Source organism: Balaenoptera musculus, chromosome 4, assembly GCF_009873245.2.
Source record: "Balaenoptera musculus isolate JJ_BM4_2016_0621 chromosome 4, mBalMus1.pri.v3, whole genome shotgun sequence".
Taxonomy (NCBI): Eukaryota; Metazoa; Chordata; class Mammalia; order Artiodactyla; family Balaenopteridae; genus Balaenoptera; species Balaenoptera musculus.
The window spans coordinates 6,914,915-6,939,305 of record NC_045788.1 but is presented as its reverse complement, the minus strand read 5'-3'; the positions used below and the strand labels follow the sequence as shown (position 1 = coordinate 6,939,305).

The 24,391-nt window shown below is 40.1% G+C and overlaps 1 protein-coding gene across 1 annotated transcript in view; it reads right to left on the bottom strand.

The window, feature by feature from the left end:
- EFHB (EF-hand domain family member B) overlaps window positions 1–24,391 on the bottom strand; it is a 47,878-nt gene that overhangs the window by 727 nt on the left and 22,760 nt on the right. The window contains 6 exon segments of the mRNA XM_036851081.1: window positions 2,616–2,797; window positions 4,689–4,901; window positions 7,881–8,088; window positions 14,181–14,335; window positions 18,277–18,344; window positions 18,938–19,021. Coding sequence (XP_036706976.1) covers window positions 2,616–2,797; window positions 4,689–4,901; window positions 7,881–8,088; window positions 14,181–14,335; window positions 18,277–18,344; window positions 18,938–19,021 — 910 coding nt within the window.

Sequence of the window (24,391 nt, the reverse complement as noted above, 5' to 3'; positions counted from 1 at the left end):
TTTAAAATAAGAATATTTATGGGACTTCCCTGGCGGTCCAGTGTGCTTCCACTGCAGGGGACACACGTTCGATCCCTGGTCGGGGAACTAAGATCCCACGAGCCACGTGGCCAAAAGATAAAGAACATTTATGGAATGTCTCTAACTGGCCTGTTGTAAACTTTAATTATAGCTGGGGGTGTGCAAATGTCGGAGAGATAGTGCATGCGCGAGCAAGTGAGCAGACTAAAATCTGAGCGTATTGAAAACCAGCAAACTTTGGTTATTAATCATCTCTCTTCAGTGATAATTAGTAAAAGAGATAAAGGGAGGGGGGAAACATGCTTTATATGTCCCAGGGAAAATATAAGAAAGGAAAGATAAGAACCGGTAGTGGGAAGAAATATTAGAATGAGTAGAGGGAAGAAAAGATTTGAAAAAAAAAAAAATGAAACTAAATTTAAAAGAGGAAAGACATTTACTATGAAGCATACAGGAGGGAAGCAAAGAGGGAAATGGAATGAAAGGTTAGACAGTGAATAGGAAAGCCAAAGAAATAGAAGAGCTGCAGAATACCTCTATTAAACTAAATCTTAACAATTAAAAGGTCCCCTAGATATGATGTGCCTTGTGGGAAATTAACAATATAATCAAATACACTTGAAATTCAGAAGATCCGTGCTGTCAGGGGCAGCAGCTACACAGCAGAAGCACCTCAAGGCACCCGTGTATAGTTGCTATTTTCCTCCACCCAGTGACAGGTAAAGAAAATCCCTGCAGGGACTTCCCTGGCGGTCCAGTGGTTAAGACTTCACGCTTCCACTGTAGGGGTCTCGGGTTCGATCCCTGGTCAGGGAACTAAGATCCCGCATGCCATGTGGTGCAGCCAAAACAAAACAAAAAAATGTCCCTGCAGAGCGAAGCCCTGAGGTGCGTTCTTGGGCAGCCCAGCCCTTCTCCCCTGCTTCCTTCCCAACTCTTTGGGAGGCATTCCTACCCTCGTTCAGCTTTCCATCCTCCTGTATTGATTAGCTAACACTTTTACAGAAACCCATCTATTCTCAAGGTGATGTTATTACTCCAACCAGGTCTCTGGGTTCTTTTTTTTTATTATTTTCTTAGTAGACTTTATTTTTTAGAGCAGTTTTAGGTTTCTAGAAAAATCGAGCAGAAATTATAGAGAGTTCCTGTATGCTCTATCACTTGACCCCTCTTTTCCCCTGTTAGTAACATCTTGCATTAGTGCGGTATATTTGTTACAGTTGATGAGCCAATATTGATACATTATTATTAACCAAAGTCCATAGTTCACGTGAGGGTTCACTCTCTGTGTTGCATAATCTATGGGTTTTGACAAATGTATAATAACACGTATCCACCATTATGGTATCATACAAAATAGTTTCACTGCCCTAAAGATCCTCTGTGCTACACCTATTCATCCTTCCCTTTTTCTCTCCAACCCTCTGGCAACCAACGGTCTTTCTACTTTCTCCATTGTTTTGCCTTTTCTAGAATGTCATTTAGTTGGAATAGTATATGTGCAGGCCTCTGGGTTCTTACTTCCTACCTAGAACTGTGAGATAAAGGATGACTTCCTAGTTAAAAGAATTTTAGGCATCAGGAAACAAGCAGGAGATTTTTGTTTCTTTTGGTGGCCCTGAAGCCCTATTTCAAAGGCCCTTTAGAGTGACTGAGGGAAGAGAAAATACAGTCTGCAAATGTCTCTTCTCTGACCCTCTGTGGTGGATCCTGGGTTCCTTCTTTGGGACCAGCCAGCAGGCATCTTCCTCTGAGTTTCTCCCCTCCTCTACCCCACCTCAGTGGGAATGAATCATTGGAATGAATCTGTTACTAAGTTTGCAAGTTTGCAAGCCATCAACCCTGCATGTGAAGTCCCAGAAAGCATCACACATCTGTTCACATTATTTCTAGCTCTGGATTTGAAAGTTCGAAGAAGCAATTGCTCCCTTGATCACAGCCTGCTTTCCACAATGGCAGATCTAGATAGGCTGCTCTGACCAAGACCCGCCGTTACTCCTCGGCCCTCAGAACCCCAATGGCTATTCTGGCCTAGCCGGTTGCACCTGCTTTATAACCAACCTAGGAAGAAAATCACCTGGGGCATGAAGACCATGTTTACCGAGTGAAAAAACAAGATACATGGGCTGACACGGGGCAACAGGACAGAACATTTTAAATCAGTGCTTGTTGCAGATAATCTGAGATAGTAGCTCATAAGGATGGCAGAGTGGCCCTCCTCACACATATTCTTTGGTTTCGGAGACGCACGACCACAAGGGTACTTACACAAGGAAGGGATTGAGCCTCTTTGCTTTTACTCAATGAAGAATAGTGTTGAATATCTTAGGAAAACAGTTTTCTTTTTATACATAGGTTATAGTGAATATATGACATGAGTGTAATGCTTCTTATTAGAGTAAATTCTACTTCAAGAATTGTACCAAATATCACAACCAAAATCAAATTGAACATTATCCTCAAGAATCCTAATTCGGCGGAGGGGTGGGGGAGCTGCTCCTGATGACTTTTGTAATATAAATGCTCAAGCAAGTAAACATTTCCACCTTTGTGTGTAGTTGGCCTTTCAACCCTTTTGAAATCACATGTTGTACCTCTTTTTTGGATCTGGTCTTGAAGAAGTCTCTTTCAAACAATCCTTTCTGGCCAAAGATGGTAGGATGCAGCAATGAATAGGCATTTCCCTCTTCACCATAATTGGTTCTGTCACTGATGCGGCGAATTTGGGGGGCGGGAATATCGGACCGAATGGTTGGAACACCGTAGATGGGATAACCTAGGACATGGATGGGGGAGGAAAACAGACATTCTAAATACAGCCGCCACCAACCATGTGGCTACTGAGCACTGGAAATGTGGCTAGTCCAAACTGAGCTCTGCTCTGAGTGTAAAATACACAATTCCAAAGATGTAGTACCCAAAAAAAGAATGTGAGACATTTAATTAATCATTTTATATTGATTCCTTGTTGAGATGATAGTACTTTGGAGATACATATTGTACATAAAATATATATATATATATATATATACACTATTTTAAAAATGTTTTTTTCTTTTGGCCACGCCACGCAGCATTCAGGAACTTAGTTCCCTGACCAGGGATTGAACCCGGGCCTCGGCAGTGAAAACACCAAGCCCTAACCACTGGACTGCCAGGGAATTCCCAATATACTATTAAAGTTAATATCACCTGTTTCCTTCTTCTTAATGTGGCTACTAAAATTTTTTAAATACATATGACACCAGGACTTCTCTGGTGGCGCAGTGGTTGAGAATCTGCCTGCCAATGCAGGAGACACAGGTTCGAGCCCTGGTCCAGGAAGATCCCACATGCCGCGGAGCAGCTAAGCCCGTGAGCCACAACTACTGAGCCTGCACTCCAGAGCCCGCGAGGCACAACAACTGAAGCCCGCGCGCCTAGAGCCCATGCTCTGCAACAAGAGAAGCCACCTCAATGAGAAGCCCACGCACCGCAATGAAGAGTAGCCCCTGCTCGCCGCAACTAGAGAAGGCCTGCACGCAGCAAGGAAGCCCCAACGCAGCCAAAAATAAATAATAAATTAAAAAAAAAAAAACATACAACACCAGTTGTATTTCTATTGGGCAACACTATTCCAAAGCAAGTAGCAAGCTCTCATCACAACAGAATGTAAAGCATGTCTATGAAATCCAAGAAAAATATGTAAGAAAAATATGTTAAGAAAAATATGTAAATCCTTAATCATGGCCTTAGTCCAAAAAAGGGATCTTGACCAATGTAAAAGAGTCTTTCTAAATTCATCATGCTTGATATTGAGATCTGGGCAGTTATGGGTTGAACTGTATCCTCCCCAGACTTTTATGTTAAAGTCCTAACCCTTAGTACTTCAGGAGGTGACCTTATTTGGAAAGAGGGTCATTGCAGGAATAATTAATTAAGATGAGGTTATACGGGAGAAGGGTGGACCCTTAGTCCAATATGACTGGAGTCCTCATAAAAAGGGGACATTGGGACACAGCTGCTCACACAGGAGAACATCAGATGAAGATGAAGGCAGAGATCAAGCTGGTGCAGCAGAAGCTGTGTAGCACCAAAGACTGCCGGCAAACCCCCAGAATCCAGGATAGGGCCTGGAGCAGATTTTCCCTCACAGCGCTCAGAAGGAAGCCATCCTGCCAACACCTTGATCTCGGAATTCCAGCCATCATGAGATGATCAATTTCTGCTGTTTAGCCATTCAGTTTGTGGTATTTGTTATGATAGCCCTAGCAGACTAACAGACGGGGAATAAAGATGTAAGGAACCGTTCTGTAAGAACTCTTCAAATATTTGAAGGCAAATCTGTTTGTAGCTAAGAATCACGTGATTCCAAAGTCTCCTAGCACTTGGTGAAGTCTGAATTCCAACGAGGTCTAACATTCTGGGTTCTGAGCTATGATGGTTTCAGTTTCATTAATACAGAGAGAATCATTTTACTTGGGTCACCATGAACACTAGTTCAATTCAGCCTACATTTGTTGAGCCCTCCTGGGTGCTTAGAATACAGAACTGAATGAAAGGTCCTGGACTTCGAGAAAGTTAGAGTCTAATAGAGGCTGGGGGACAATGCAAGGACAGACAAAGGACACTCCCCTTCTGTGTTTGTTGATCCTTTTAACACTCAGCAAATAATGTGACATACTCACAAGTAGAAGGAACAGCGCCTACAACTGCACTGATCTCCGAAGAAGTTGTCTTGTAGTGATTAGAAACTTTATCGCTTGGCCTCAGAAGTGTCCGCAGAGTCTTTTCTGAGCTCCCTGGCTCTTTCAAGACAATATCTTCCGGCTTTATCAGGAGAGCTGGTTCAGATTCTTCTACATTAGCCTCAGCAGGGTTTGCACAATCTGGTTTTCCACCTTCAAGCAAAGACAGAAAGGGGAAAAAAAAGTACAGGACAAAGTTACTACCTGGTGCTCACCCTGTAACAAGATGAGTTTTCCCATTTAGTCTCTTCTTGCTGGTGGAAACGGAGGCTGAGCTGGTGTAGACCCTCCGCTGACACCAGTAGCCACTGTGGAACTACAAGTTCAGGCCAAGGTCATACACCAGGAAATCTGAACAAGGTCTAATATTTTTGCTCACCACTTCACTCGTTTTATGCTAGAATGAAGCTTTTAAATCTGAAACACCAAATGAAAATGGAGAACTTTTTTTTTTCTTTCCTCTTTTTTAAAATTAGAGCCTATTTTCATATTTGATTTTAACTACAGGATTACCAGAGTTGTTCCTAAGACTGTGCCCTGGGGAGGGACAGGAGAAGAAATATTTGGAGCTGTAAATTCCGCACATACCTGATCGCGGTAGGGAGGGAGCCCCCATGCACTGTGACATTTGGAGAGGCGATGAGAGCTCGCTGTGAGCGCAGGAACCGATTCTATAAATAACTCCCTTCTAATCAGTGTATAAGAGAAAACCCTGAGGTACAACTGCGATTGTAAGATTCTGTTCTCTTTTGCAGATTTGCTTTGCTGAGTCAGTTCTGAAGTTGAGGAGGAAATTCCTGACACAGCTTTTTCACGGAGCCGCTAAGTACACAGCCAGCACTAGGCGGCGCTGTGGTCTCTCGAGCGCTGGAGGAACTCAAGGTGCTGGGCAAAGCCCAGCCCCGGTGACACAGGCGAAGGGTGCCCCAGTGCCAGATCGGGGTGGCAAACCAGAAAAGACAGGCCCATCTAAAGTCTGCACCCCCCGACTCAGCCCCTGCCAATCGCTGCCGTGAAAGCGTCGGGCCCAGTGTTCCAGACCCTCTGGACCCACTCCCTGCACCCACTCCCCACAAAAGGCAGAAATCTGGACCAAGTATGAAAAATAGTTTTTTCAGAAAACTGCTCGAAAGCCCCTGCCTGAAAGGACGCGCCCCCTTTTCTCCAGCCGTCAACAGTAAGATGGAACTTGATATAAGAAAATTCCTGGCAATGCTTTCCTGAGTCCCTTCTGACTGACCCACCAGCCACTGTCTTAGAAGAAGAGGAAAACCTCAAGAACTCCATTGAAAATGGCTGCTCAAGTCAGGACACCCCCAACCAGGAACAATTAGAAGAACCACCTGGTTTGAAAGCAGGCTTTTGTTTCCCCCACTGCTTCATGAGTTGTACCAAGAAGGAAAGTACTCTGTCACCCTCTATTTATTGCTGAGAGAACTAGGGTAGACTTGTTTTCTATAAAAAGCTTCATTAGGTAGAGAAGATCCTCCTGTTCTCCTAGCGGACAGCAGAGAAAAGCCATCCCAGAAACCGGTAAGGGCTCCCGTGATCAGTAAAGCCCCAAGTGTGGTACTGGCTTTGCAGGAATAAAAGTGAAAACAGGAGTATCTTCACGTTTTAGAGGAGAGATATTCCAAGAGGAGATAAAAATGTAGACAATCTTTCAAATGTTAATCGTCTGTAAGAATCAAGACTTGAAAATTAAAGCAAACGAGGTATCATTATATAACAACTAAATCACAAGAATGTTTGAAATAACACTCAATGGTAGCAAGATTGGAGTAAAACCTTCTCACCACCGGGACTGATAAAATTGCAAATTGGTACAATCATTTAAAAAAGCATAATGAAAGAGGGAGTTACTTCTGGGACAAAAATAACATTCATAAGAAATGAGATATAATTAGAAACAGAAAGCTTTCTGAGAGATGATAATCATTATAGCGTCACCCATATTACTTTTAAAATATCTGGAAATAACCTAAGTTTTAAAAAGTGAGGAAATGGTTTAGTAATTCATAATACCTCAGCTTAAGGGAACTGAGAATGAAGTTTACAAAAACCATAAAAGTATCTCTTCATTCCACAGAAATTTGAGAACTAAGTTTTTTTTTTTAGCCAAATAAAAATGGTACAGTCACCGTGATTTTAGCTATTTAAAAATATTTCCATACACAGACTTCCCTGGTGGCACAGTGGTTAAGAATCCACCTGCCAATTCAGGGGACACAGGTTTGAGCCCTGGTCTGGGAAGATACCACATGCCACGAAGCAACTAAGTCCGGGCACCACAACTACTGAGCCTGTGCTCTAGAGCCCACAAGCCACAACTACTGAGCCCGCGTGACACAACTACTGAAGCCTGTGCGCCTAGAGTCCATGCTCCACAACAAGAGAAGCCACCGCAATAAGAAGCCTGTGTACCGCTACGAAGAATAGTCCTTGCTCACCGCAAGTAGAGAAAGCCCGCATGCAGCAACAAAGACCCAACACAGCCAAAAATAAAATTAATTAATTAATTAATTTTAAAAACAAAGAACAAGCTTATAAAAAAAAATTTCCATACGCACACACACATATGTATATATGTATATCTATATATGGTTAGTGATGCAGGAAGATAATGTGTAAACGTGAAGATATTTGAATAAAAGTAAAGATTATGTTTTTCCTTTTCTTAAAAAATTTAACAGATCAAATTCTATTTTACAATTGACTTTTCCTGAGGGAAGGGAGCTAATTTCTCTAAGAAAATGGTTTTCAAACAGCTTTCTGAGGAACTCTCTTTCATATTTTGGGCTTCTGTGTAAATTGTTTTGCTTGTAATTGTTTTCTTTTGAATGAGTAATACACGGTTCCAAACTTAAAAGATACAAAAACATAGATTGAAAAGTGAGTCTCGCTGCCACTTTGACCCTCAGCAACCAGTGTCCCCTCCCCAGAAATAATAAATGTTATCAAATTCTTTCCTAACCTTCCACAGATATTCTATGCATAAAAACGAAAACAAATATATGTATATGTGCATATCTTTAAATATATAATATTAAAATTGACAAGAGTCAAACTCCTAAGAAAAAGAACATACTAAAATCCATTTAAGAATTTAGCAAGCCTTCAGAAATTAAATACCTTTAATAATGACCCTCTCTTCATACTCTTTAAAGGGGGTTTTATCTTTCCAGTTAAGAAAATTTGCAAATTCAAGGTAGTTAATCAGCCCGTCGTTATCCACATCACAGTATTCAAATAGCTGGTCCAGGAGCTTCTCATCTATATGCACACTGGCCTGGTCACACGCTTCCTGAAGCTCAGCTTTATCTATGGCCCCATCTCCCTTCTGTTAGACACGAAGCAAAAAAAGATGACGTGAGCATTGTCTTCACGAGCAGAGTGGGCAACATCTGTTATTTCCTTTAAGAAAAAAAGAAAGAGCTCTATCACATAAATTCAAAGAATCGGTCCTATTTTTCACATAAGGAGAGTCAGATATTAAGCGAGATTTGTCCCCATCGTGTCCATCTGATATGTGCGCGGTAATTTCAACCCTGGTTGGAGTGGAGTGTGGCTCACAGCCTTTGTTCATTTTAATATCTTTCTCATTAAATCATGTTGTTTACACTCAGGTTGAGCAGGCCTAAGCATGATTCATGCTTGACATTTCATTTGACCAATGTTGTGTACTTTTGACATCTTTCTGCAATTTTCAATGCTTTCAAAGTTGGTGTTCCAATTGGGCAGTCAGGGACTTCCCTGGTGGTCCAGTGGTTAGGACTCCACACTTTCACTCACGAGGGCCTGGGTTCAATCCCTGGTCAGGGAACTAAGATCCCACATGCCGCGCGGTGTGGGAAAAAATTAAAAAGTCAACTGGGCAGTGATTGTCCTACACTCCATTGGCTGGTATAAAGAAGAAATTAGGGAAGTGGCTGCAGGCCAAGCACAGAGAGTGGATTCAAAGGCAGCTGCCCCTGGATATTAACGCTCCCGTCAACAAGAGGATTCACTCAGATTCATCCTGGAAGCGGGAGGAGGGGAAGTTTCCACCGCTTTCAGACAACAGTTAGAGACAGAAGCACCTACGCTGAGCATGAAAGGAGGGAAATTTAGAAAGGCTCTGGGCAGAACCCGACTGATTCTCTTGTGGGGTGAGGGGCCGGAGCACATAATGCTTGTTAAGGAAGAATGGCCAGAGCTGGGCGTCTTACCACTCAGCCCTACCGCAGCCCGTCAAGCCAAACTTAGATCCGTCCGAGATGACAGGGAAAGGTCCCAGTGTCTTCAAAGTGGGTGCCAGCTGCTATAAGGGAGCTTTGGCCTTCTCAGAGAGAGTTCCCCGATATAGTTAAACTTCCAAGGGAAAACATAAATGACTCACTAACAATCAGCTCCTAGGCCCAGGGATGGATTCACCATGCTGGTGAAGGCAATCCCCTTGAGAACAAGAAACTGACCCAGTGATTTTTAGATCAATTCCTGCAGCCAGACCCATAGGCCTGGAGAATGTTCCTAACCCCCATGTTGAAACAGAATGAGAATTTAAAATATATTATATGGGCAGGGAGCTGCAATGCCCTGGATTAAAGGAGACTGCTTTATGAAAGTCTCTGCTGCCAGCCCAAGTCAACCAAAACTACGAGCCCCACAGCCCTAACTGAAAAGCAAGGGGGAGGTGGGGGGCTGTTGAATCGAGGGTCCCCAAACCTGAAAAAGATGGTGGCGATAATGAAAGAAAATGCTTCTTATTCACTGGGTACAGAGCCACTCCTGCCTCTGCAGCCCTGATGTTTCCCTCCCCCCATACCCCAACCTCAGCTGTTCTAAGGAGGACTAAGTATGGGACAAGATCTCCTTGTCCCCAAGGGGGATCACAGGCCACAAGTATCTGTCCCAGTATGTTGTGGAACTTCAGGGGGGTGGAGACTGAAACTACTACGGCTTCATTGGCTATGGGTGCCAAAGTCGTCACCCTACTGAGTGTGCAGCAAGAAGAGATGTCAGGAATCAGCTGGTGGGGTTTGGGCAGGGTTTGTTCAAAGTGGAGAAGGAAAGTTAACAATATATTATTTCTGTGGCTTCCACTGCTGGATGTGTCAATTGGTATTGATGCTTTCCATACCTGTCTTATGAATGTTCAGGCACTTATGATCAAGAGAAGCCACATGGAGAGAATGCTAGTACCTTTGGGGCCCCTCCACCCTCATGACCCCTTTGAGCTGCAAGTCTCTATGAATAATTATTTCACCACGTAGAGCCGCTGGGCCTGGTTCACTAACCTGAAACCCAATGGTCTTCACTGGTCTGCTGTGGCTTTCAACCTCAGTGAGAGCTAAGGACCAAAAAAGGGCATAGTCACTCTACTCAGTGGGCAGAACTCAAGGTTATTAGCACAGCTCCGGCCAATACTGCCATTGATGAATCTGTTATATTTTTACTGACTCTTGGATTGCTGCCAATGGCCTGCCTGCTTGGTTGCCACTTAGAAAACTACAGACTGGGGACTTCCCTGGCAGTCCAGTGGTTAGGACTCCATGCTTCCAATGCAGGGGGCATGGGTTCGATCCCTGGTCAGGGAACTAAGACCCTACATGCCGCCCAGCATGGCCAAAAGTATAGAAAATTAAAAATTTTTAAATTTAAAAAATTTAAAAAAAGAACACTACAGATTGGAAGATTAAAGACACCTCTTTTTGAGACAGAAAATTATGGATCAACAGAGGAATGGATAAAGAAGATGTGGTACATATATACAATGGAATAAAAATGAACAAAATAATGCCATTTGCAGCAACATGGATGGACCTAGAGATTGTCATACTGAGTGACATAAATCAGACACAGAAAGACAAATATCATATGATATCACTTATATGTGGATCTAAAAAAGAAGGGGGTACAAATGAACTTATTTGCAAAACAGAAATAGCATCACGAATGTAGAAAACAAACTTATGGTTACCAGGGAATGGGGGGAAAGGATAAATTGGGAGATTGGGATTGACATATACACACTACTATATATAAAATAGATAACTAATAAGAACCTGCTGTATAGCACAGGGAACTCTACTCAATACTCTGTAATGACCTACATGGGGAAAGAATCTAAAACAAAAAGTGTGGATATATGTATATGTATAACTGACTCACTTTGCTGTACACCTGAAACTAACATATTATAAATCAACTGTACTCCAATAAAAAAAAGAAAAAAGAAAAAAGAAAACTATGGAAACCAATCACAGCTGCTGAGTGAACCATCCAGGTAATTCATATAGATGCCCAGGATAAGGGTCCATCCTCTGATGTGGATGACAGGAATCAAGCTTTGGATTGAGCCTGCACCACCCAGGTTGCACCATCGCTGCCTGGACCCATCCTTGTAGCAGACATGACAATAAATGCACCATTAGACCAGGTGCCAAAAAAGCAGTTGACGTTTCTGAGGCAGAGGCTACCACCACATGCCTAACTTGTGACTCCTGCAACAAGCTGACCCATTTGTCTCATGGTGAGGGAGGACACATCACACACAAGGCATTGCCCCATGCTCCTGGCATACTGACTACATGAACCTTAGTCCCCACTCAGAGCTATTGATGGTGCATCTCTCTGTTGACACATTTTCAAGTTATAGAATTGCTATTTCAATCCGATGAGCCAGCTCCAGACACAAAAGTATGGCCCATGCAATTCATCTGAGTCACGTGCTTTGTTTTCTGGACCACTTTCGGTCTGACAGTGGCGTGACTTATAGCACAAAGGCTACTCAACAATGAGCTGTTAGTCAAGGTATTCAATGAACCTTTTCTGCTCCCAACCATCCACAGCAGTCTGGTATTACTGAGCTTTGGAACAGCCTTCTCAAAAACCACCTCCCTTCCTCACCAGCTCTCAGCTCACACGTCTTAGTAAACCAGTTTTGTCAATGAATTCAACTGTCCCCCAGAAGGAATCATCCCATCTCAGCTACTTCCTGGATAATAAGCAGAATAAAAGGAGTTGGAATTATAGATACCTATTTTGAAAATCTGAGACTCTGCTCTGACCATTATTGGACATGATGAGTCTTTATTTTTCCCCCCGCTTTAGATTTTAAGTTCCCTGAGTTAAAAGCCTGCACATGATCTGGGATAATGTTTGATGTGCTGGGAGTGTTCAACAAATAACAGAATTAATCCTCTAAGCCAAGAAGAGTCATTTAGGAAATCACAGTTTATTTGTTCTGTTTTGTCTTGCTTTTCAATTAAATTAAATCTGGGCATTCAGTAGTATAAGATTCAAATCATCAAAAACAATCCTACAGCTGTACTAGGAAGACCCACATCTTATTACCCACTCAGGAAAAAAAAAAGCTCTTCAAGGACACTGAACACTACATTGTACATATTAAAAGTTAACTATTTAAAAGGTATATCAGCATTAACTAATTCTCAGTAATTTCCTCCTGCTTAATTTAATTTTATCATAAGGAACGTGCCTGGTGGTTCACTGAGATCATCGACAGCTATTAAGATGATCGTCTTGACTATGATTACATTTAACATGAGGAATTTTTAGAAAGAGGAACACTATACATCCCGCTCGTTTTCCTTATTCACTTTACTACCATGTAAATTTCCCCAATATCATCTTTGTAGACACTTGGAGTTGAGTAAAGTTTAAAATATACTTGTTTTTGCTTACGTAATTTAATTCTAAAGAATAATTTTTAAATTACCTGTAAATAGCCATCAGTCTCTACTAAAAACCAGAGAAACAGTTGAATACTTACATTTTCTTTAAACACAACTTTGTGAGAAATGTCGTTGGTGACTGATTGGTGTTTGTCCCGACATAATTAGTACAAACTTAACTGAGATATTTAACCCACTTTTTATTCACCAGTACATCACAGGCACACAGGCCCCTAATCTAAAATCAAATAAAAAATAAATAAATAAATAAAAATAAAATCAAATCAAATAAAACGAATGGGCTTAAAATGAATTAGCCAATGAGTGATCAAGATTTTTTTATAAGATAAAAATTGTGAGGTGTCACTTTTCTAAAACCATACTCAACGTTGGAATGGAGATAAGATTTCCTTTCGAGATAAACTAAAATTATTCTGCTCTTTCTTTTCTTCTCCTATCAAGATTATGATGCACTACATCATCATGGGTTTATTTATGAGCTTTTATTTGTTTATGTTAGATTCATTCTAAAACGGTTTGAGGCTGCCTAGAGAAAGAAGTACAATGAGAGCCAAAAAAAGTGAGGAAATCAGGGCAAAGAGAAAATAAAGTTGGACTAAAATAAGATGAAACCTGAAATAAAAAGAGTGCACAGAATTTATGCTATAAGATCACGTTCACAAACTAGATGTGTTTCTCTGCGTTGGCTCTAAGCTTCCTGGCAGCCAAGTCAAAAAGGTATGCACGATTGGTCCAAAGCCATGCTGTACATGAAGTAAAAACAAACCAGATACTTAGACAAAGCACAGTTATGTGCTTTAGAAAGACTGGGTTTCCTTATAAAGAGGATGCATGTGACAAAAATAAATAACAGCCACATGGGCGTACTAATAAAAAATGTGCCACGTTTCACAAATTGTTTGTGCAGTAGCGCTCCTTAGTGCAAGCCTAAGACACTGTGCAGCTTGGTAAATCCTGTGATGGCCTAAAATGATGTCAGGTAATTATGCAGCCCCGGGTTGATCTGACTTGATCAAAGAATAAAATTTAGAGTAGCTTGAAAATTGAGTGATCTTGCTCTCAAAACTGAAACCACACCTGGTCCCCAGGGGAGAGCATTCTAAGCTTGACTTGGACCAGACTGACAATACCATGTGTATACATTCAGAGTGAGACAGAGACTGTCCATCCCCCAGGCTCCCAGCACACTCCAGTTTAATGATCTGCAACAGTGGTTCTCAAACCTGAACCTGCATCAGAATCACTGAAAAGCTTGTTAAAACACAATTGCTAGACCCCAACCTCAAATTCCTAATTCATTAGGTCTGGGGTGGGCCTTAGGATGGCATCTCTAACATGTTCCCAGGTGATACTGATGATGGTGACAGAACCACATTTTGACAATGCAGATCTACTCCAGCAAACTTTTTCTGTCAAGGGCCAAAAAGTAGATATCATAGGTTTTGCAAGCCATTCAGTCTCTGATGCACTACTCTACATGTGTAGTTGCAAAAGCAGCCGTGGACAATACTTAAAACAAATGGGCATGCATATGATCTGGCAATCTCACTCCTGAGCATATATCCAAAGAAAACTCTAATTCAAAGAGATACATGCACCCCAATTTTTCAAAATATAGGCATGTAAAACTATTTACAAAAACAGGTGGTGGACTGGACTTGATCCTGATCTACACCAGCCTGCTGGGATCTGTAAGCCCATGCGTAGACCAAAAAAGCTTCACTTTACTACTGGCCTTGTCATAGTGTCTGAAGGCTGCCAGCAAAGTGTCAAAGTTTTGGTAGTTAACTTTCTTTAAGTGATGTCGCACTGCTGCAACCAGGGCTCTCTGTCTGTCCTTGCCTCGGAGATATTCTCCCGGAAGCCTTCTGTGGATGAGATCACCAGCTCCTATTGAAGACAGGGGGAAAAGAAAGTCTTTTATCTGAATTTAAAGTCTGTCACAATTATTCCCATACTAAAAAAGAGAGAGATCTAGCAACTTCTGTGAATGAAAAAGCCTAATTCCAATACTATTACGCAGCATGACAGAAAATCCTTTTGTATAAAAAAAAAAGTACAAAGTAATTGATAAAAATGAATACTTCTGCTTTATGTGACTTCTTTGCTCAATGAAAAAAATCTGAAAAAATGAATTTTATGGGGGAATCATGAGCCCACTCAGCTGTCAAATCCTTTCCTAAGACAGCAAAGTCCTTGACTGACACCCTCTTAGCAGATATTTGTCTACAAGGCTGAGGATCTGAAAGCTGGGGCTGATTCCACGTGGGAGTCACTCTGTGTGCCTCGGGGTTGACTAAATGTCTGGGAAACCTTGTAAAAACTGGACACAAGTTCCCTACTCCTTCCTAATGTGGGTTTCCAGTCTGCCTTCAGTCTGCATACCAAGTCCCCATTTCTGTCCTGCTTCCCCTACACTATTACCAGCACAGAGACCTCCATCCACAGTCCATTAAGTGCGTCCTGACCCACAACCCCAAGCAATAACCCCTCCAATCCACCTGCTACCACCGCCAGACCCGGCCCTTGCTTCCACTTCTCTTTCATGACTTAAAGGAACTTTCCTGAATTATGACACAAAGAAAGTACAAATACACTACCTCTAAACCCCATTCCCTGGATGTTAATGGTGACACAGATCAGACCAGAGTTGACCATGTTGCTTCAGATGTGACGGCTTGGTGGATGTCACCAGAAGAAACCTTCTGCCTCTGTTCTTTTTCCCCTGGCTTATACCCCTCCCTTCCTGCTTTCTTGCGACAGGGTCATGCTGGCAGTTGGCTGTGATATCCTGGGTAGGTTAATTTAAATTGCAACATTGATGGTTGCAACTACAGAGGATCATACTAAGTGAAGTAAGTCAGAAGGAGAAAGACAAAGCCCATATGATATCACTTATATGTGGAACTTAAAATATGACACAAATGAACCTATCTATGAAACAGAATTACAAACATAGAGAACAGACTGGTGGTTGCCAAGGGGGGAAGGGGTTGGGGGAGGGAAGGATTGGGAGTTTGGGGTTAGCAGATGCAAACTATTATATATAGAATGGATAAACAACAAAGTCCTACTATATAGCACAGGGCAGTATATTCAACAGCCTATGATAAACCATAAAGGAGAAGAATTTTTTTTAATGTATATGTATATGTATGTATAACTTTGCTGTACAGCAGTAATTAACACAACATTGTAAATCAACTATACTTCAATTTTTAAAAATTGAAAAAAGAATAAATTGCAACATTGGTTGCAGTTCAAGGCAACTAATATTCACACCTACTTTGTACAAGGCCCTATATTATTAGGCTCTGTCAAGGGTCTCTTTTAATAAGTACTCGTAGCACTCTAAGTTTATTATAAAATCAGGAGTTAATCCTGCATATTCTGATAAAAGCCTTCTTTCTAAGGGTAGACCCTAAGTACGGGTGAAAAGCCCACAACCAGTGCTGGTTCCAGGAACTGGGCAAGTGCCTCAGAACAAGATCATCTGAAATGGGGTCAGCTACTATCAGACCATCCTAACGTAGGCAAAACCCAAGTAAGGCTCTGCGAGAGAAAATCAAAGTGATTAGGGGTGATTTTTGACAAATAAGTGTGGCTTCCTTTTCTCTTCCACATTCCTTCCCCTGATGTCAATCCTCTGGGGGGCTGCTCTGTATAAGGACCTCCCCGCACACCAACTCTTCCAAAAGATGGCTCTTGGTTGAGTTTTTTTTTATCTTGAGAGGCCTTCCCTCTCCATTAACATCCAAAAATAACCATTTGAATGGTTGTATCTCCAACTCTACCTGGTTTTCCCACCACAACCCTACCAGATATGACTGCCGAGTGGATGCGAGGTACGCTGATGCCGTCTTCTGGCCTGGCCCTCAGAGAATATTTATGAAGCTCATGAAAAATCACTGAAAACTACTCAAGAGCCATCTCTAAAGAGCTGAAATCAGGAGTACAAGCTGTGGCCCTAAGAGAGAGAACCATGACCTCGCTACCACACCAGGGACATCAGAAAAGCCACGTCAGCTCCTCAGTTGCACCCTGCCTGCAACCAATTCCCATGATGCACTACTGCCCATGATTCTCCTCCACATCGCCTCTGCCCTGGTGCATTCTGGGAGCTGGATTCTCCTTCACATCGCCTCTGCCCTGGTGCATTCTGGGAGCTGGACACAGCCCTTGCACTCTTCCTGGAAGCATCGTAACATAACCAACAACCCCAGGCCTGAGGGATGAGGCATTCTTTGTGCAGTTGCCTTTCTTTCCCTAAGTAAGGGTAAGGGAGCAATCCAGGCCCAGTAAAGAAACCAATATGTTCTCGGAAGCAGGCAGACCCTGAAGCTTTGCACGGAATAGATGCTGCTAGTTAACCCCAATAGTAGACACAAAAGGCCACTGGGGTTAATCTGTGTCCGTCCATGAGCTCCACGAAAAGTCTAGAGAGGGCTGACAGTCCCCTTTCACAGTTACGCTGTACAGTGCCAAGGCCAATACGGACACATTTTTTAAACTATTAATGTCAGTGTCCTTCTTTTTCATTTTATAGCTCTATCTTATCATTCAACTTTTAAGGATAACGTAGCTCAACTATTAGGAAATTTGTCAATGTTGCCTAATTGTCAACATGATAAACTATGTGTTAGATTCATTGATTCATGCTATAGATACCGGGGAAAACAATGTACTGTACGCTAGACCCCAAGAATCCAACAGACAGCAAGATGGGGTGCCAACCAGCATGAACCTGCCCTCAAGTAGGCAGCTGGGCATGATTATCTACTTGCATTTCAGACTAACTGATGGGTTTCCTAAATCATCCCTTACCCACTCCTAGAGGTATGAAGAGCCTCTAAGATGGGCAGGCATCCATTAAACATGTAACAGTTGATCTAAAAACAGAACCAAAATATAATCTCCTAATGTGGTGATTCTTCGTGCTCTGAAACACCATGTTGCAGAAGCTCAGTAAATATTTATTTTATTTGTCAGTGAGTAGACTTTAACACATTTTTAGTAGCAGTTCTTAAAGTTTAGTGTACGTGAGAATATATGAGCATGGGTCCCAGGAACCTGCATATTTAATAAACTCTCTGGGTGATTTTAATGCAGGTAGACTGCAGACTGTATTTTGAAAACCAGTAAAATACAGCCCAATGTTGATAAGTTTTGGCATAGTTTTCCCTTTGGAAGTCTGCTGTTTAGATCCCTTAGCACTAAAGACAAAATCCTGGGAAGTTTCTTCTGCCACTTTATAGGTTGATTAATTGATTGGCTGGTGGGAAGAGTAGTTCTTAAGTATGTGGTTGTAGAGTACAGTGCTTTCTGGAACTTGAATGTCCCTACAGTTCATCTGGGAATGTTGTTAAAATGCAGTTTCTGATTCAGTAGGTCTGGGGTGGAGCCTGAGATTCTGCATTTCTAAGAACCTTGCAGGGGACACCAACACTGCCCATCTGCAACCACATTTTGAGTAACAAGGGCCTAGTACAATATTGGAATTCATTAAAAAGCTGCCTCACTTCACTTTGGCTTGTTTAATACAGGCCTTATTTATTTTCTAAATAAAATTCTGAGCCTTAAATACACTTAAGGAATTCATTACAAGGGCTTTAAACTGTTACTATTTCAAATATAATATGAAAATTTTGTTTCTTTCTTGTGCTACAAATTGTTCTCTTTACTGTTAATGTAATTTTTTTTTTAATGTAATATTTTAAGCCATTAAAATTAGAAGCTTTGAGAGAAGGAGATGGTGAACTTAACTGCATGATTTGGGGGGTGGGGGGGGGATTTTGTTGTTTGTTTTTTAAGAAGAAAGTTTGTATATTTACCATACTCCTCAGGACGGAGACAAGCCCCAAATGTGTGGTCTGGGGGAACATTCATTGTTTCTGCAATGCTATCAAAGAAAACAAATCCTTTAGTGAAAATTCCCACCACATGGCATCTCTGGAATTTAAAATATGTTTGCAATATGTTTTTAATAGCCTATATTTTCTCCTATAACCAAACTATGAGAATCAAACAGAAGTTCTCCAACAGATCTTTTTCCTAATCTCCCACTTGCATTAGCAATGGCTGAATGCTTTCACTGGCTTCCAGTGAAAAAGTCCAGACTGAAAAAGAAAAAAACAGAACATACTCAAAGCAGAATTATGGAAGTACATACATATATATGGGGGGCTGGTGGGGGGAGCAGGGAAGAGAGAGGAAAATTAATGCAATAAGTTAAACTTCTGAGATCCCAGAAATAAAGCTTTACACAAAATTCTTCCACCCTGTTCTCCAAATGCCGTGTCCATTTTGGAGACTCAGTGCTTCCCTGGAACCCCAAGCGCTATAGAGGCTAACAAGAGTTCCCTGATTAACACAAAAGGATGATTCTCATTTAATAGATAGAACCTAATAGAACACAAACCAAAATTTACCACAAGAGTAGTTTGTAAATTTGATCCAAAAACATTTTCAATTCTAAGTTAATCATGAACTTACGGATCTAAAATTCTTCCAAGTTTATGTTGAAATTTTTCTTTGAAATCATCAACTCTCTTGGATACAACCTTAGCTCCTCTTTTCCTATAAAATTAGAAAATTGTCAGGTATCTGTATTACCTAAAGTATTCTTGGCTACCAAATATACATATGGTGAGGAATACCATAGTATCATTTGGGTCATCAAAAAATAAATCCAGTTTCAAAAGAAATGATATGCTAATAAGAAAGCTTTATGTGTTCATTCTTCTATCATGTATATTCTATTATAAAGATAAGTTTATAATAGAATATAAAATTTTGATTAAAGAATAAGACAAGCAAACAAAATTTTTTTCAGTAAACAAAAAGTGTTAATATCATTCTTATAAGTGTAACTCCTAAAATTGCTAACGGAAAAGTAAGCATCAAAGAAATAAATAACCAAAGGATATAAACAAATAACTCAAATCTAGTAAGCAAATATATGGAGAAATTATAATACTCTCCAGTAATAAAAGAAATATAAGATAAAAGAACAACAAAGTACCATTTTTAACACAGTACATAAATATATATATATATATATATGTATATATATATATATACACTCACACACACATAGAGAGAGAGAGAGAGATGAGAGACAGAGAAAGAGAATATCTAACATTGGCAAAAAGTATGGTAAAACACTTGTAGATTGCGAGTGCAAATTGCTATCATCCTTTTGGAAATAATTTGGTAACATGATTCAAAAAGCATAAAAATGTTCATCCTCTTTTATCCACATCTGAAAACCAATCATAAGGAGATAATCCACATAATTAAGTGTGAAAAGAAGTTACATTTATAAAAATGCTTGTAGCCTCACTGTCTACGATGGGAAAAAAAAAAAAAGAATCTAAGTGTTCAATCCTGGAGGGTGATTAATTATGTCGTATTAACAAGAACACACTCTGTGTGCATTCAAAATGTTGGTTATTTAGAATACACAGCAATATAAAATTATTTTATGTTAAGCGAAAAACCAGGATATAAAATGGTATTGCACTCTGATTAAAGCTATGCAAAAATCAACACAGGAAGCCACACTAGAAAGGAATAGATTAAAAAGATAATAAAGGTTGAATTAAGGTGACAGGATTACGGGTGATTTCATTTTGCCAGTTTTCTGTAATATAATTTCATTACTACTATCACTGTGATTAAATGAGTAAGAATTTCTTTTGAGAACTGCAAAATTACAACACCGCTATTTAATAACATTAAAATTAATAAATTCTCTTGTTTTGCTAAGACTAAAAACAATGAACATTAAACCCTTAGATTCCATTTGCTTTTAAAACTATTTCCTATACTGGAGAAATATGGAGTTGAATAAATTTCTGGAGAAGAGTGACACTCTGTGGAGAAACAAAAGATGAAATATAAAGTAATTCATCTTTTATCTCTTCATTTACTCCCCATTAGTTCAAAAAGGGAGAAAAAGAACAATATGGGTAAAGTCAGAATAAATCAGAGGCAGTTTAAGGGCTGTAATTTGAACAAATAAAGTTGACAATCTAAAACCAGCTCCAGGGACTTCCCTGGTGGCACAGTGGTTAAGAATCCACCTGCCAATACAGGGGACACAGGTTCGAGCCCTGGTCCAGGAAGATCCCACATGCCGCAGAGCAACTAAGCCCATGCGCGACAACTACTGAGCCTGTGCTCTAGAGCTCGAGAACCACAACTACGGAGCCCCAAAGCCCACGCGCCTAGAGCCCAAGCTCCGCAACAAAGAGAAGCCACTTCAGTGAGAAGCCTGCGCACTGCAACAAAGAGTAGCCCCCGCTGGCCGCAGCTAGAGAAAGCCTGCATGCAGCAAGGAAGACCCAACGCGGCCAAAAATAAAAAATAAATAAAATAAAATTTTTTTAAATAAATAAATAAATAAATAAAACCAGCTCCAAGGGGCATGATTAGGAATATGCCTGGATGGTAAAGGTAAGGATTCTAAGTCATGGAGCCTATGCTTCTCAGCCTAAAAGTGCCTGGGTTATGTTTCTGGGAGAATCGGGAAGTATTTGTGAGCAGCCAAGTATGTCAGAGTATCAATAACTCTAACATCATTACACACCTCACAGTATTCACTAACCAACTCAGAGTAAAGTCTCTGTGTGCCAATCAATTTTTTCATTCAGACACATACACACACACACACACACACACACACACACACACACACACCCCATTTCAACATTCTGATTCTTCAGACCAAAAGGTCATAAACAGAATATAGATAGAGGTAGTTTTATGGAGGAAATATATTCCTTCATATATCCCTAATAACTCTCAAAAGTTAAGAGTTAACCAAATTTATGTTAAAATAGTGCATATCAAAGCGAGATGTAAACAAAACAGAATAGACTCACAGACATGGAAGACAAACCTAATGGTTACCAAAGGGGAAGGTGGGGGAGGGATAAATTAGGAGTTTGAGATTAACAGATACACACTACTATATATAAAATAGATAACCAATATATATAACAGGGAATATAGTTCCCTGTGCTATACAGTAGGCCCTGTGCTATACAGTAGTCCCTGTATAGCACAGGGAACTATACTGCATATCTTCTAATAACTTAGAATGGAAAAGAATCTGAAAAAGATTAAATTTATATATATATGAATAAATAAATCACTTTGTTGTACACCTGAAACTAACAGAACATTGTAAATCAACTATTCTTCAATTAAAAAATAAAGACAAAAAAAGAAAATAGGAACAAAAAAAGAGATGTAAACGAATATACTTAACTCCAAGTTTATAATAGAAATCACACTGAAGAATGAAGTAGTGAGTCCTTTTTGAAATACAACAAATCAAGGGAATGAAGAATCTATCATTTCAGCAATAATTTTCCAACTAAGTTTTGAAATACAGAAAGAATGATCAAATAAAACAGTGTTCCATAAATGATGTTTCCTTGTGGGTAGAGACAAGTTGGTGGGACATGCATCCTGCATATGGCCTGCTTTTATAAATTCAGTGTGTTTTTCTATGACTATCCCAAATCATTGATAAATATGTGCTTGTTAAGGACCCAAAAGCTCTGCTCTTAGGACCTTCTTAAGGACCACCTTGTGAATATGTTTATTTCATATCTTTAAGAAATGGATAGTAGGTTTAATATTTCTATGCTTTCAGAAGTGGATAAACCATATTTGTCACCTTCTTTTAAGTATTAATTTCTATGTTATATTTAATTATAAATATCTAGTGAAATACTTAAATCATTTCTTCATGTTTTCCTTTATGTATGTTTTAACAACTTTAATAGTGATAAATTAATGAATATTTGTTTTATAAGCTCTTCTTCTATACCCTAAAGAAAAACTATCTCATACGGGTTTAGTATAATATTGAAAGAATTTCTTCTGTGTTTGTGTTTTAACATTATTGTTTTCAATAATTCAAGTATCAGAAACTCATATAATAAGGGAGTGGGAGAAGAATGGAAATCAAAATTTCAGGCCTGTGATCACAGAATCCAGTGCCTATACCCCTGGTGTAGTGGTTAAAGGCAGCCCCTGGAGACACACTGCCAGGGTTTCGTCCCTACCCCTAGTATTTCTCAACTGCATGATATTGGGCAAATGATTTCACTTCTCTGTACTTCAGTTTCTTCATCTGTAAAATGGAAAGGCTAAAACTTATAGTACACCTGAAGTATAGTTGAATTACAGTGTTGTTAGTTTGCTGTATAGCAAAGTGACTCAGTTATGCATATATATACATTCTTTCTCATATTCTTTTCCATGATGGTTTATCACAGGAAGTTGAATATAGTTCCCTGTGCTGTACAGTGGGACCCTGTTGTTTATCCATTCTGTATATACCAGTTTGCATCTGCTAATCCTAAACTCCCAATCCTACCCTCTCCCACCCTCTCGCCCCCTTGGCAACCACCAGCCTATTCTCTGTGTCCCTGATTTTGTTTCTGTTTCATAGATAGGTTCAGTGAATAAACTTTTCCAAACCCCCCCCCAAAAAAATTATAGTACTACCTCACAGAGGTGTTGGTAGGATTAAATTAATCATATATAAAGTACTAAGCATTTGGCCTCTATAACTAGGAACTGTTATTTCAGCGACCAGACAGGCAAATGAGCGAGGTAGGTGGGTGCCTATGGGAATATGCAAATTCTGTGTGCACCCCTGGGGTCTATGGAAACTTGGAGGGTCAGTGTATCCTTTAAAGAAGGCAGAGGGCGTAAAAAATGGTACAAATGAACTTATTTACAAAACAGAAATGACATCACAGATGTAGAAAACAAACTTATGGTTACCAAGGGGAAATGGGGGAGAGGGATAAATTGGAAGATTGGGATTGACTTATACACACTACTGTATATAAAATAGATAAACAACAAGGACCTACTGTAGAGCACAGGGAACTCTACTCAATACACTGTAATGACCTATATGGGAAAAGAATCTTAAAAAGAGTGGATAGATGTACATGTATGACTGATTCACTTTGCTGTACAGAAGAAAGTAATGCAACATTGTATTTGTTTTGTTTTATTTTTTGTTTTTTTTGTTTTTGTTTTTGGTCACACTATGCGTCATGTGGGATCTCAGTTCCCTGACCAGGGATCGAACCCACAACCCCTGCAGTGGAAGCTTGGAGTGGACGGCCAGGGAAGTCCCAACACATTGTAAATCAACTATACTCCAATAAAAATTAATTTAAAAAAAGTTATAAACTAAAAAAATAAAAATAAAAAAATAAAGAAGGCAGAGAACAAAGCAAATCCACTCCCACCATTGATATATAGAAATGCAAGCCCAGTATATTCGTTTCCTGTGGGTGCTAGAAAAATGACCATGAACTTGTGGCTTAAAACAATAGAAATGTATTCTCTCGCAGTTCTAGAGACCAGAAGTCTGAGATCAAGGTGACAGCAAGGCTGCATTCCCTCCAACGGCTCTAGAGGAGAATCTGTTCATTGCTTCTTCCAACATCTGGAGGCTGTTGGCATTTTTTTTTTTTTTTTTTTTTTTGGCCTTCCTTAGCTTGCTGTCACATAATTCCAGCCTCCTCCATCTTCACATCACCTTCTTCTCCTCTGAATGTCTTCTGCTTTTCTGTCTCAAACCTCCCTCTGCCTTTCCCTTATAAGGACACTTGTCATTGGATTTAGGGCCCACCCAGATCATACAGAATGATATCTTCATCTCAAGATCTTTAACTTAATTGCATTTACGAAGACCCTTTTCCCATATAATATAACCTTCATAGGTTTTGGGAATTAGAACATGGACATCTTTGGGGGCCACCATTCAACCCAGTACCTCAGTATTTTCAATATTCTGATTTTTTAAACATAGTAGGAAATATAGGTTTTTATTTTGTTTGTTGGCTTAGATATAAGATATAAGACAGGGAATGAAAAACTAAGGAACCTTATTTTAATTTCTTAGGA